At 40.6% G+C, this 14,132-nt stretch overlaps 1 protein-coding gene across 1 annotated transcript in view; it reads right to left on the reverse strand.

Annotated features, from left to right (window-relative positions):
* Positions 1-14,132, reverse strand: part of CRB1 (crumbs cell polarity complex component 1) — a gene marked incomplete at both ends in the record, with an annotated part of 205,449 nt that overhangs the window by 54,719 nt on the left and 136,598 nt on the right. Inside the window, 4 exons of the mRNA XM_080698743.1 lie at positions 1,518-1,646; positions 4,427-5,333; positions 9,955-10,120; positions 12,595-13,142. Of these exons, the coding sequence (XP_080554869.1) occupies positions 1,518-1,646; positions 4,427-5,333; positions 9,955-10,120; positions 12,595-13,142 (1,750 nt within the window). The remainder of the gene's footprint in view (positions 1-1,517; positions 1,647-4,426; positions 5,334-9,954; positions 10,121-12,594; positions 13,143-14,132) is intronic.

Here is a 14,132-nt window from a genome sequence, read left to right on the forward strand (position 1 = left end):
ATATGGAATTGAAGTCAGCTGGACCATTTCTGGGTTAATTATCGCATGAATACATTGATCCAGTGGAAAGTGGGATGTGCCTTGAGTCCATTTCTTCCATACACACTTGGCCACCTTGCCTTCTGCAATGTTAGAAGGGTGATATGCAGGTACACTCCAGGTTCCCTGTTTTGTAAAAATGGCAAAATAACTGTATCTGTGTGATGCCAAGACAGCCAGTGGAAAAAATAGAAAACTCAAGTCAATCCAAATTGTAATTGAAGCATAAATATTTCTATTATTTTATTAACTACTCTGAGAGAAAAAAATCCAGTCAAATCTGTCAATTGTTTGGCTTTATTTAATGTATCCAATGAAGGAAGTTTGATCAGAGATACCTTATCCTAGATGGCTTATGAGATGGAAGAACATTTTTTTCTTTCTTTCTTTTTCTTTAGTTGTGTTGAGCCAAGATTTATGCAATTATGTTAGCATATCCAATATGTGAATAGAGGCTTTGAAGGAAGCTCAGCCTTCTTAGAGCATACATTTGGATTGGCATCTCATCTGTCATTGAATCTCTCAGCCTTAGCTTACACGTATGCAACAGCGGAACGGTAAAATTTCCCTGTAGAGTTTTAAAAATAGGAGCCAGGTGTCTTGTAGCACACTCTTAATCCCAGTACTTGGGAGGCTAAAACAGGAGGATCACAGGTTCAAGGCCAGCCTCAGTAACTTAGGCCCTCAACAACCTAGTGAGATCCTATTTCAAAATAAAAATAAAATGGTCTGGGGGTGTAACTTGGAGGTAGAATGTCCCCGGGTTCAATCCCCAGTTTGAGAAAGAGAGAGAGAGAATGAGGAGAGAGGAGAGATCAGAGAATAAATACGGGATGATACTGTAAGATGCTTGGCACAACAATAAACAAATGGTTAACTACTATTCAACTATAGAACGTCCATATCGTATAGAGCCCAGTTTCGCAAGCGTTTGGGTGACACAGATAGATTCTTTTGGAAATCTGGTACAAGCTATGAAGAATGTGCTTTCTCCCAATCAAATGCATATGTAAATTTGACTTGAGTTTTAGAAGTCTCAGGCTGTCCGAAGTCACTGACAATCTCTTCACTAAGTAAGAAGAGCTGAATCCTTGCTATGGGAAAGGCAGATCTAACATTTGGGGGGTTGTAGGAAGCAATGCTTTAAGTGCCTTTTATTTTACTTCAACAGCAATCATATTTGCATTGTATATCAGAGTTAATGAGGGAAAATCCTGAATCCAAAAGTACTTATAAGAAAAATAGCACATGACACATTTTTAAAAACATATTTCCCTATTTGAAGTCCTGCTCTCTCGACTTTGACCTACATTGTAAATTTTCTTCCTTTTTATTGCTTGACTCTGTTTGAACCTATATTTCAACATAGATTTTCCTATGGGAACAGAGATGAAAAATTAGAGGAGAGAATGAACTCCGAGCAATCTGACTGTCCTTTAGCCCAGCTTTCCCCTCCATAAAGTTCTAATGTGACTCACCGCTCTCCAGTAAAACCTGGCCGGCACATACATTTTAACTCAGCCTCAATCTCTGTGCAGTTGCCTCCGTTGGAGCAAGAGAGATTTGTCTTCTCGTTCCCACAGACTGCTGAAGGTAATCTGGTGTGTCTGCAGAGATAAAAGTAACAGCCACAGCTGTTCATCTTGCTCATTGCTTTCAAGAAAACTCTTTCTGAAAAGTTCATGTATGTAGTCAATGTCAAGCTAATTATGTTCTCAGGCTGGAGAGGCTATACATGCCGAATCACGCCATACGTGCTACACCAGCATCGCTTTCTCCAGCACAAAGTTCCTGCTGGAGGGTTCTGTAACAAGCACGGCTATCCATCTTCCATTCTACGGTTTTCATTCGTGAGATAAGATCTATGCCATGGGGTGACAATAAATTTAGAGCTGGAAGGGAACTTGCTATAGCTAGATTCACTGCTGCTTTGCTAATAAATCACCAAAGGCCATAGGAAAATTGCATCTCTATAAAGGCCAGGAAAACAAGGACAGAGCTCTGGTACCCAAGCATTCATGGGATTTCTCTGTTGGCTTTCAGAGCTGAACTCCAGTTGCCCTGCCAAGACTTGCTGCTCCCTCCCTAATAATTCATAGCTTCGCAGAATGCAAGCCAAGTGCCGCCTGGGAGGTTTGTATACAGCACTCAGTGGTGACTGCATATGAATTCAGCATGCAACGCTCTCGTAGCAAGGAAGCTGCTCAGGTTAAAGGCTCCTTGTTAAAGGCAGAGGAAATTGTTAAAATCTAAGCAGAACGTCACTGATAGACGAAACCCAGTGGTTTGAAGGGACTGATGTTTAAAAGGACTTTTAGAGTGTAGCTCAGGTCTTTTGAACGTGGTTTCAGATGGTACAGAATAAATAATCAGGGAATGTAAAGGACTTGCAGTTTGTCCTGTCACGCGTGTTTCAGCTGAGACGAAGAAACTAGGCTAGATGATGGTAAGCATGTCTCTTCTCACGAGAGCTAATCAATTCTACTTTAAAAAGAAGATATCAGAAGGACATTTCAAAAGAGTCCAAGATGCCAACCAGCTTTGAAAGTGATCAATTAGCAATGCAAATAGGAGCTTTGTATACATCTTAAGCTTAATAAACAATTTCTGAATCTCATTAGAGATTTAGAACTTTAGTCATTGCACACTTGACTTTGATGAGTTGAGCAGAAAAAAAAAAAAAAAAAGGAAATTCTGAAGACTAGTTTCTAGGGCATATACATTTACTTTACGTACCCAAAGTCACTGCGAATGTTACTGACCTTGATCCTGAATTTCTTTAGCTTTTAACTAGGCAGGTTGCCTATTGGCAATGGAGTCTGTTAAATCGGGGGAAGTGACATCTTACTGGAATGTTAACACTTACCACCTATCACTGTGTCTTGCCATCACAGGCTCTGAACAACAATACATTTCTAAAGAGTTCTTAGAGGAATGGCTGTATGTTAAGTCGGCTAGGAGATCCTTGTAATTAAGGCCCTAGTTCTGAATCAGTGCAATGTCTACAGACTGCCAGGCACACCAGGTGTTCTTGCCAAAGCCCTGGAGTAGCTTACTTGTTAATAATATCCCTCTCACCTCCCCCATAATGACTCAATTACTTAGTAAATTTAAAGTACTGTAAGTTGTAAAAACAATAATAACTTCTACTTACATGGAAATATTGAATCAATGTGACCGAGACGGAAAATATTCCTTCTTATCTCTGTTTATACAGCATAAAATAGAGGTGGTAAGTACTAAAATACTGTTTTTTGTGGTTTTGGAAAAATAAATTGTGAAGACTTTGAAATGGGCAAAAGGGATCAATACATGTTCTTAGGGTAGAATGCTGAATGTTATTTAAATTACCCTCCAGATGATTTGATTTTGTAGGGGTGGGTGCATGCCTTAGATTTTTTTTTTTAACTAAGAGCTATTATACCTCTGTAAGTTGTAGAAAATGAGATCAATACAAGTGAATCTTGCCTATCAAAATGCAAATAAATTTGTAGCAATACAATTAATTGACTGTTAACACTATGGCAAAATTATTTCAAATACTAATTTTATTATTAATATCCTATAGGGATATTGAACAGGTATACATTTATTAGTCGATCTGCATCCTTATTTTGTCATATATTTACATATGTATATATAAGTATTTTTTTGTGGTACTCGGTATGGAACCCAGGGGCATTCTACCTCAGAGCTGAGTTGTAAAGAGCCTCACTAAGTAGCTGAGGTTGTCCGTGAATCCGGATCCTTCTGTCTCAGCCTCCCAAATGCTGGGATTACAAGCGTGCACCACCACACCGGGCTATATGTATTTTTTAGACTGTCCTCTGCATTGATTTTTAACGTCTTACTAGTTTCCTCATTAACAAATAACAAATAGAATTATTAAACTTGTTCATTTATGCTTGACAGTAATAATTTCATCTTTTTGAAATTATACATTAATGTAGCCTTTTCAGAACTTTACAAGATTTATCTGCCTGAAATAACCCAGGGAATTATTTTAGCACTAGACATCCTGTCTTCTTCTACCCTAACAATCCTAAAATTTAGATATTGTATTTACTATAAATGTATTTGCTTCCTGAGACCTTAAGGTTGAGAGTCCCTGAGGCTACAGGTCAGGAGACAGTGAGACAGTTTTACAAAGACAGTTGAGAACACTGTGCTTAATGCCTGGCTTAAGCACTACTGTCCACACTGTAGACGGATCCAGCAAAGACAAATCCTGTCTTTACAGAATCAAATGGTGATAGAAGTGACCCAAGCCAGCTCTATTTAGCATAGTATACACACATGCCTTGATTGAAGAACTTTCCAAATTGATGAGGAAAAGGTAACCGAATCTTGCTCCAAAGTCCAAGCTTCCTAAGATCTTCCTACTCACCTGCACAATTTTCCCGTAAAATTTTCTGAACAGAGGCAAGAATAGCCATCAGCCTCGCTGATGCAGGTGGCCCCGTTTGCACACTGGTGACTCAGGCAATTGTCTAGACCCACATCACAGTTCACACCAGTGTATCCAGGCTCACACCTGCACTGGTAGGCTGCAGCGCCATCAGAGCAGTTACCATGGAGACAGGGGTTGGAGAAGCATTCATCAATGTTGAGTTCACAGTGTGTCCCTGACCAGCCCAAGGGACAGGAACACTGGTATGAGCTGTCTACGTCTTCACAGTGTCCTCCGTGCAAACAGGGATCGGGGTTGCAGACATTTAACTGCGAGCAGCCAGTGACCACTGAATTGGTAGAAATTTTGAGAAATTGCTCTTCCTGAGGTTTATTAGTGAAACCAGGGACGTTTTCAATGTAAGAGAGATAAATGCCTCCGATTTCTATTGTACTCAGACACCCTGGCAAGCCCTTCTTGGTGTGGAGAGCTTGGTCGGCCACATAAATGTCTGTATTATCCTTCAAGAAGTTGAGGCTCCCCGTAGCAATTGTGCTGGTCATTGAAGGCCTCTGGCTGTCCACTTCCATTCTCCACGTAGAGGCCTGGGCCGATGGTTCTATCATAGAAAGAGTCACCTGGTGCCACGCGCCATCGTTCACTGGCTGCGAACTCGTCAGACGAAGCCCATAAAAACTGTTGCCACTTTGCAACTGAAAGAGTAATCTAGAATCTTGAATGCTAATGTTGAGAAACTCAGGTTCCTTTTCAGCATGCAAGATCATCACATTGGCATCCCTCATTCGAAAACCAAATGTGATATTGGTGAGTTCTCTGGTGATATTCCCATTGCTTCTGAACAATATTTCACTGCTTTGTGCACCAAGAACTGCATTTGCAATACCTAAAGAGAGAAGGCAAAGCTACTTAGCAATTCTGTTAGATCCCATCTTAATAGTAGTGATTGTCATGTTAATGATATTGTATGTATATGTATGTGCCTGTGTGTGTGTGATGTTTGATACATACTAGGAAATGTGTTGTGTTTATTTCTAATACAGAACAGTTGGATACAGGTGTGATTCTTAACCTCATTTTTACAAAAAAATAAATTGAGACTCACCCAAGTTAAGTAATCTGCTCATCTTAATAAATTAGTGAACAAAAGAGTCAGAATCTCAAACTAACACCAAAACCCAAACCATCCGCGCGCGCGCGCGTGTGTGTGTGTGTGTGTGTGTGTGTGTGTGTGTGCATGGTATTAGGTATTAAACGCAGAGGCATTTACCTTCAAGCAACATTCCCATCGCCATTTTTATCTTTTATTTTGAAACAGGATCTCACTAATTTGTAGAGGGCCTCACTAAGTGGCTGAGGCTGACCATGAACCTGCAATCCTCCTGTCTCAGCCTCCAAGTACTGGGATTACAAGCATGTGCTGGGCCTGGCTCCCAATCCATACATTTCTATTCTGTTGAAATTCTTAGCATGCCAATTTTTATTTTCCATTTGATCCCCCAAATAAAGAATTGCTTATCCACTTATGCATAAAGAAATTGGGCACAAAGAAAGCACAAATCTAGCTATAGCAACACAGAAAGTGAACAGTGGAGTCTGTCTTTTGTTAGCTGACCAATAGGCAGTTAAAAGTAGCATTCCTGCCAGCTGCACTGGTGCACATTTATAATCCCAGCTAACTGGGAGACTGAGGCAGGAGGATGGCGAGTTTGAGGCCAGCCCGCACAATTTAGTGATACCTCCGCTCAAAATAAAATTTTCAAAGGGCTAGGGATATAGCTCAGTGGTAGAGTGTTCCTAGATTCAACTCCCAGTACTAAAAAAAAAAAAATGTAATCCAAAGATCAATTTTCTTACCTGGTCAAAATCCAATTATGTGCCAAGCAAGCTACCAGCTTCTACCAATAACCAAGTAGTTTCGTGTGATTTGGAAAAATACACAATCATAGCAATCTCTCTCACTTTATTTCCACCTATTGATTGGGAGCACAGCACTTTTGTGTGATTCCCGCATTTCTCTATTAAAAGTATTTTTTTTTCTAGTCTACAAGATCATTAACTCACAGCTTGTTCTATTTCACAAAATATCTAATTCTACCTCAGTGGATAATCTCCTGTATATATTCTTGATCAAATAGAATTAAGAAGTGCCTCAACTGACCACCATATTCTTCACATTTTTTAGGGTTTATTTTTGCATGCATCCTTTTTCTATCCTACACCACCATTTCTCTTTCCTTTCTGTTTTTCTTGTCAGTGTATGAATATTTGTAATTGTTCTAATCCTAAAAAATCAACTCAAATCAAGACTGAAAAGGGCTACCCCGTGGTAACCCGAACCCTGCTGCCCTCTTCTCTATTCTCTTCCCCAGTGACACTCGCAATCACTTTGTGTTCTCACGGTTTCTTCCGTCTCAGCTCCCATTTTTGTCTTCGACACATACATGCTGCTCAGGCTTTCCCCCGAGTCGCTTTACTGAAACCACTCCTGCCAAGGTCACGATGACCTCCACACCACTCAACGCGGTGGTCAAGTCTCCATCCTCGTTCTTTTCCACTTTTCAGGAGCAATGGACCTTACAACGCTGTCATCACCTGGCTTCTGAGGCAGGACACGCAAACGCCATCATCTTTCACGTAGGCTAACGACTTCTTAGTGTCCCTGTTTCTGTGGTGCGGATGAATACAGCAACCATGCCTCAGCCCAAGACCTTCACGAGTGTTCATCATAGCTAGGAAGAGACTCTAAACACCGCCCAGTAGAGATGATGTGGTCAGACCTCTGATTCCTATTCTGACCCCTCTCCATTCACATGTGACAGCCACAGAACCTTCTGGACATTTATTGAAGACAATAAGCTTGTTCCCAGCTCAGGTCTTTTGCACTTGCTATCGCTGAAACTTGGAGTATTTTTACCCTGGATCTTCCCTACCCAGCTTCTCTTCGATATTTATTTCTGCCTGTCACCTCCTTGAGGAAGTCTTTTCTGCCTATCCAAGTGAAAACAATTCTCCTCCCCCATATCCAATCTCTATTCATTACTCTGCTTTATTTTCTAGCCTTCTTTTTTTACAGCTTCTATTACCATTTGAAATTATATTGTTTGCCTGGCCTTATGGTATAACCTGCCATTCTAGTACTTGGGAGGCCGAGACAGGAGGATCTCAGGTTAGAGGCCAGCTTCAGCCACTTAGAGAGGCCCTCAGCAACTTAGTGAGACCTTGTTTCAAAATAAAACAAAACAAAATATGGGGCTGGGGATATAGATTGGAGGTAGAATGCTCCTGGGCTCATTCCCAGTACCAAATACATAAAGAAGTTGTATTGTTTACCTACTTATTCTTTTTCTGTACTTACAACATGAAATTTTATGAGTCAGAGATCCTCTGTTTTTACTAAGTCTCCATGCCTAGACCATCACCTGACACACAGTAGCTGCTCAGGAAACATTAAGTGAGAAATCTATTAAAATAACTTCATCTTTTATTTTGGAAAGCAAAATAAGGATTAGAAACTAGAGGAGGAGAAAACTCAAATGTATCATTCAGGTGTTGTATTTTGAGTGAATTATTTGGATTAAAAATCTCGCTAGAATATTGTTTTTGATTGTTTTTTCCCCCCATCAGATTTTCAGGTAAGGGTTCAGGAGGGAAAGAACAATGAATATCTCATTATATATTTTAAGTAAACGTTAAAATGATAAATTTCTGTAATCGCTTCTGATCTGGGTAAAAACCACAATACACATAACATTTATCCTCTGCTTTTTCTGTTATGTACTTTGCCGTAATAAACACACCCGTATTTAAGGCGAGTTGTAAATCCTTAAATCTTGGTTTAAATCTTAGTAGGAGAGGGCGATAGAGATGATTAAAGTCCTGAAGGCGACCCCCAGGCAAAGTATGAGCTAAACTCTCAAGAGTATGACATTGTTCTATTAGACTTAATCTTCTCAGTATATTTTACCTGAAAAGAAAATGCAATGGGGTTAAAAGAGCGCATGAAATTAAAAGTGTACAAAGGAACAGAAATGAATCCTAGGCTCCTATCCTCCAATTATGCAACTGATATACAGCACGAATCGAAAGCCTCCTTGATGCCCATCTTCTCTCTTCACTAAGACACCTCGTCCTTTTAAAAGAATGCTATCGAGATTGGGGGACGGTGGGGCCAGACTTTCTGCTCTGTCACAGCGATGCGATAATGGTGAAGATCGACTTCACTTCTTTCTGGTGTGTGTGACCAAATCTTAAATGACTTTTGGTGTAGACTGTTCTTGGGCTGACAATGATTTCAGGAACCCTACCCTTCCCACCCCCACCCTGTAAAAATGTTCAGAATTTTTTGAACCCTGTTGTAGAACCCCTCTGGAGGTAATAATTGTAGTATTTCTATTAAAATATAGTGAGTACATTATTTTAAACATGTATTTCAGAGGCAAAACAATGTAGAATGCTGCTTTTAAAATCTATACCGATGCCGGGCGTGGGGGCGCACGCTTGTAATCCCCGCGCTTGGGAGGCGGAGACAGGAGGATGGCGCTGGCTTAAGAGACCCTGTTTCCAAATTTAAAAAATATATATATAATAGGTCTGGGAGTGTAGCCCGGCAGTAGAAGGGCTTCCAGGAACCCCAGTACCAACAAAAACAAAAACAAAAAACAAATAAAAATACAAAATATGGCAGCGGGTGTAGCTCAGAGGTCAAATGCCTCTGGGTTCCTTCCCCAGACCCACACACACACACACACACACACACACACACACAAAAACCTATACCGAGACTGGGGTTGTAGGCTTGATAGCCCTATCTTATAGGCAGGGGAGCTGTAGACTGTGGAGATCATGTGAATCGCCTGAGGCTCATATTCATTTATTTATTTATTGTTCATTTTTTATTGGTGCATTGATCTTATATCTTAATGAAGTGCAAGGTGATGAAGGCCTACATGCCCACAGCACTCTTTGAGCCCTCCCCCAGCTCCCCTCCCCCTCCCCCTTGCCCAGCTCAGCACATGATTGGCTTGGATGCCTTTGAGTGTTAATCACGTCCCCTGAGCTGCTTCTCTCTTTAAGTCTTCCTGCCCCTCTCATCTCCCTGGGTCAGGTTCCCTCCTTCAGTCCACTAAGGTATCTCCTCCTCTGCTGGCATCCCTGAGGCTCATACTTAATACATGGTCTAGCCCATTTATTCTGTATTTCCAGTAATAAGGAACCACGAGTATCACCCAGTTAATTTTTTAGACATCGGCTTTAAAGGACCAAGGATGTGGGGTGGGTGCGTCTGTCCACTGTTTTCCCCCCCGGGCTAGCAGGGCGGGATGAGACAAGAGATCCATCTGAATTATTATACTGTCCAATCAGGCTTATTGTGGTATCCACATAGGGCAAAACAGCCACAGATTTCTTTAATATGTTGACTGGGTCTGTGTTCTCTTTCTATGTTTACTGTTGAAATAACTGAAAAGTGCAGAGTTAATTACACGAGAGTGTGGAGTGCTACCTACATTCAAATCCTCCAGGCACCAGCTGGCACTGGGCGCTGGGCGGACAGGGGCTGGGTTCACACCACTCGACCTCCTCGCAGGCTTTCCCAGCCGTATTTGCAGGGCAGGAGCAGGAGAAGTCATCCCACAGGGAATTGCAAACACCTCCATTGTGACAGGGATTGGACTGAGCAAGAAAAAAAAAATTTCAAAGGTATAAAAACCATTGGCGACTGGGTATGGACATGTTAAAAGTGACAACATGTATCTGTTAGCTTAAAATGTCAATTTCCTTATATCTTTAAACTTTTAGTCTACATTCTTAATGATACAGAATCAAACTGCTGCCATTGTCAACTGCTTTTAAAAAGAGCAGGTGGAAGAGAACAATAGAGAGACATCAGGGAAAGAGAAAGAATGAAGAAGAAAAAGACAAAATATAAAATTCATCTGTAACACAAGGAGAATTTTTGACGTGTAACTATGCTCTCTTGTCATTTGCAAATTATCAGGTACTTTCACGTGCTCTAATTATTATTTGAGATAAAGATTATTGCTTTTGATTTTACAGATAAAGCAGCCGAGGTCCTTCCTGCTGCTCAAGATCCTAGAAAGAAGTAAAATAGTACCTAGGCATGGTGGTGCATGCCTGTAATTTCAGTACTTGGGAGGCTGAGACAGTGGGACTGAGGGTTTAAGGCCAGCCTCAGAAACTTAGTGAGGCCCTCAGCAACTTAGTGAGTTTTTCAACAACTTAATGAGTCTTAGTATTTCAAAAGAAAAAAATTTAAAAAGTGCTGGGATGTAGCTGAGAAGCAGAATGCCCCTGGGTTCAGTTCTCAGTACAAAAAAAAAAAAAAAAAGAGCAAACAAACAAAAACCACAAAAGAGTCAGATAGTGAAGCTTGGTCCACACATCCTCTGGGCCCCAACTCAATACCCTCCCTTTCCATTGCTCTGTCTCTGAATCAGAGACCTAACTATTATAATTTCATACTCATGGACAAAGTATTTTTAAAAGCAGTTTAAAGCTGGGTGTGGTGGTGCACACTTGTAATCCCAGTACTTAGGAAGCTGAAACAGGAGAATCACAGATTCAAGGACAGCCTTAGCAAATAGTGAGACTTTCATCAACCTATCAACCCAATGAGACCCCATTTCAAAACAAAAGAAAATTAAATAGGAGTGGGGATGTGGCTTGGAGGTAGAATAATGTCCTTGAGTTCAATCCCTAGTGCCACACACAAAAAAGGAATTTCTAAGAGTCTGACTGTATTTACCCCAGGTCTACTATGAACATATGGTTCAGGATAATTACATAGCTTTTTTTTTCCTGTGCAGGGGATTGAACTCATGGCCTTGTACATGCTAAGTAGAAGTTCTACCACCAAGCTCTATCCTCAACTAATTACATAACCTTTTAAAACTTGAGTTTCTTCACCTGTAAATACATAAATAGGGATGACAATACATAGGGATGACAGTGCCTGCTTTACACAGCATTCCTTCAACAGAATTAATGCATTAATCCACATAGAACAGTGCCTGGCTCCTCAGAAGTGTTCCCATTGTAATGGCAAGACCCATTTGAGTCTAGTTTTGAAGGGATGCCCAATGTGTGGCATGACCAGAGCTCAACAGACATTCAACATACACAAATGCACTTCTTCCTTCTGTCCTTTGAAAGCTCTGTGGAGCTGACATTTTCATACCTTTAAAACAGCTCCTTGAAGAGCAAAGTGTGTAAAACATGGGTTCTGAGAAATCCTGTTTCAGAGGATTTAAAATCAACTTACCTCTAGTTTTTGTTTTTCTACTTTACTTAACTAAATTTCAAGAGAACCGTAGGTTGGAGCTGAGGGTGACGGCACACACCCCTGTGGTCCCGGTACTTAGGAGGCTGAAACAGGAGGATCTCAGGTTCGAGATCAGCCTCAGAAACTTAGCAAGACTCTTGGCAACCTAGAAACCCTATTTTAAAACGAAAAATAAAAAGGGTCTGGGTATAGCTCAGAGATAGCTCAATCCCAAATACCACAAAACAAATAACAAAACAAAAAAGCACTAGCCGGACATTTGAGATAAAAAATGTTAATGGGATATTTCAAAAATGGTTAGTTCTATTAATCCTCTGCAATTCCATTAAGAATTTAGAAATTAAAAATATCATTATGATGAGCATGATAGTGCATTCCTATAATGCCAGTTCTTGGGAACCTGGAAAAGGAGGCTAGCAGATTCATGGCAGCCTTAGCCATGAATTGAGGCTCAGCAATCTAGTGAGACGCTGCTTCAAAACAAACAAACAAAAATATAGAAAATGTGTTAGGGTGTAGCTCAGAGTAGGCTGTCCCTGGGTTCAAACCCTAGTAAGTACCCCCCAAAACTCCCCTATTATTCTTGAGTAATTTGTCTGGGGAGGAAGGTGGAGAAGTATGTAAAGGCAGTTAAATATTCCATGATGCCAATTAGATCATGGCCAATAAGATTATGGCTCAACGTAAATCCCCCAGTCTCACTGGGAACACATATATAACAATATTCTGTGGCTGATGGGTCAGTAATGCTGTGTTCATGCACATAGAATGGTTTAATAAACTACATGCTATTAAAATAAAAATTAGCATACAATATGTCCATAGTTGATATAAACTGTCCTACCTTGCAGAAGTTATCTCCAGAACAGCCTGGGGTCACATTGACAAGAACTGGGTCGCGGAAGGCAGTGTGTGTTGAATTGGGGAAAAATTCCAGATTCCTGTTGTTTAATCTTATATCTTGAATACAGCCTTTGAAGAACCCACCGTTGACTTCAGTCTCTTGCTGATCAGGCAGGCCACCAAGGTAAATGGCATCCCCTCTTTGAATTTTCCACGTAGAAGCAGCAATAAATCCCAGGTTTTGTGAAGACTGGTACACCTCGATTTTATTTGGCTTGATCGTCAAAGATATTAAGTGGACATTTCCATCACTAAGAACAAGCTTTCCTACTAATTTGGGAGAGCTTGGAGTCAGCAGTGCTAGCCTTCCACGCTCTAGCCACACCCGCAGGTGCTGATAGGTGCTGTTTCCCAAAGCTAGAAGTAAGCCCGATGGTCGATTTGTTCGGACAAACATGGAGAGACTGAAGTTCTGTCCATAATTCTCATCGAGACTAAAGACAGCATATCCTTCGGAGTCTTCCTGGCCGAATCTGCCTGCCACGTACTCTTCCATGGCAAAATACAAGAGGAGAAGGAAAGAAGGAACAAGTTGAGGCTCAGAAATGAGAAGGAACAGAAGATGGGAACGTTATACATACTCACTGAAACTCACGTGTGTTTGCACATCCAGGACAGGCTTAAGTTATAGTCTAAAAATTTGGCCTCATTTTCTGAGCTTCTGAGTTTATCCTAAAAATAACTACATTTTGATTTATAGTTAAGAATGGAGGCCTATCGACTACAAAAGATAAAATGAAAATTCCTGCACTGGTCACTAAAATGCTAGTGATTGATGGTGAGATAGCCGACATTCCATCTTGGTGGAAACAATTCTTGGGCACAAACACTTCAAGCATTATCCGTAAGCAGACTATCCAGGCAGGCATAATGTTCACTATTTGTAAGCATGTTAAAGTGAACATATCAGTGAACCTAATTCTTTTTTGTAAAGGACAGAAATTGAGACGTTGATTAGCAAATCCCCTTTGGGAAGGACACCCCACAAAATAACAGGCATGAGGGTTGAAAGAAGGAAGAGAAACACTATTCTGTGGTCCTTCTTGGGAGGAGAAATATAGAAGGCAGACCCACAACAGAGCGCAGCACCAATACCGCCAGCATTTCCTGGGTAAAGGAGTCAGGATGTCCTGACATGGCGGAGCATCCTAACTCCAGTTGCTCTGAGGCAACTCTGCAGATGTGCAAAAATAAAATTTTATATTTACAAACATTGATGATATAGTAGGATAAAAAAATCCCTACCCTTACAAAACAGGGCAATACTCTAGCGGGGCAATATGCCAGACATGGATAAGGAAACAAATGTATGCCTCTCTCGCTCTGAATTTCATCATGATGTGTGATTCCAATGCACCCATAAAATAAATAAATAAAGTAGGTGACACCTTAAAAACAGATTACTCTTTAACTCATATAAGTCATTGATGGTTTAGTGATTTTTGATATTTTATGTTTTAATAATAAAAACACCAACTG

This window comes from Muscardinus avellanarius (assembly GCF_963383645.1).
Source record: "Muscardinus avellanarius genome assembly, chromosome: 7".
In the NCBI taxonomy this organism is placed as follows: Eukaryota; Metazoa; Chordata; class Mammalia; order Rodentia; family Gliridae; genus Muscardinus; species Muscardinus avellanarius.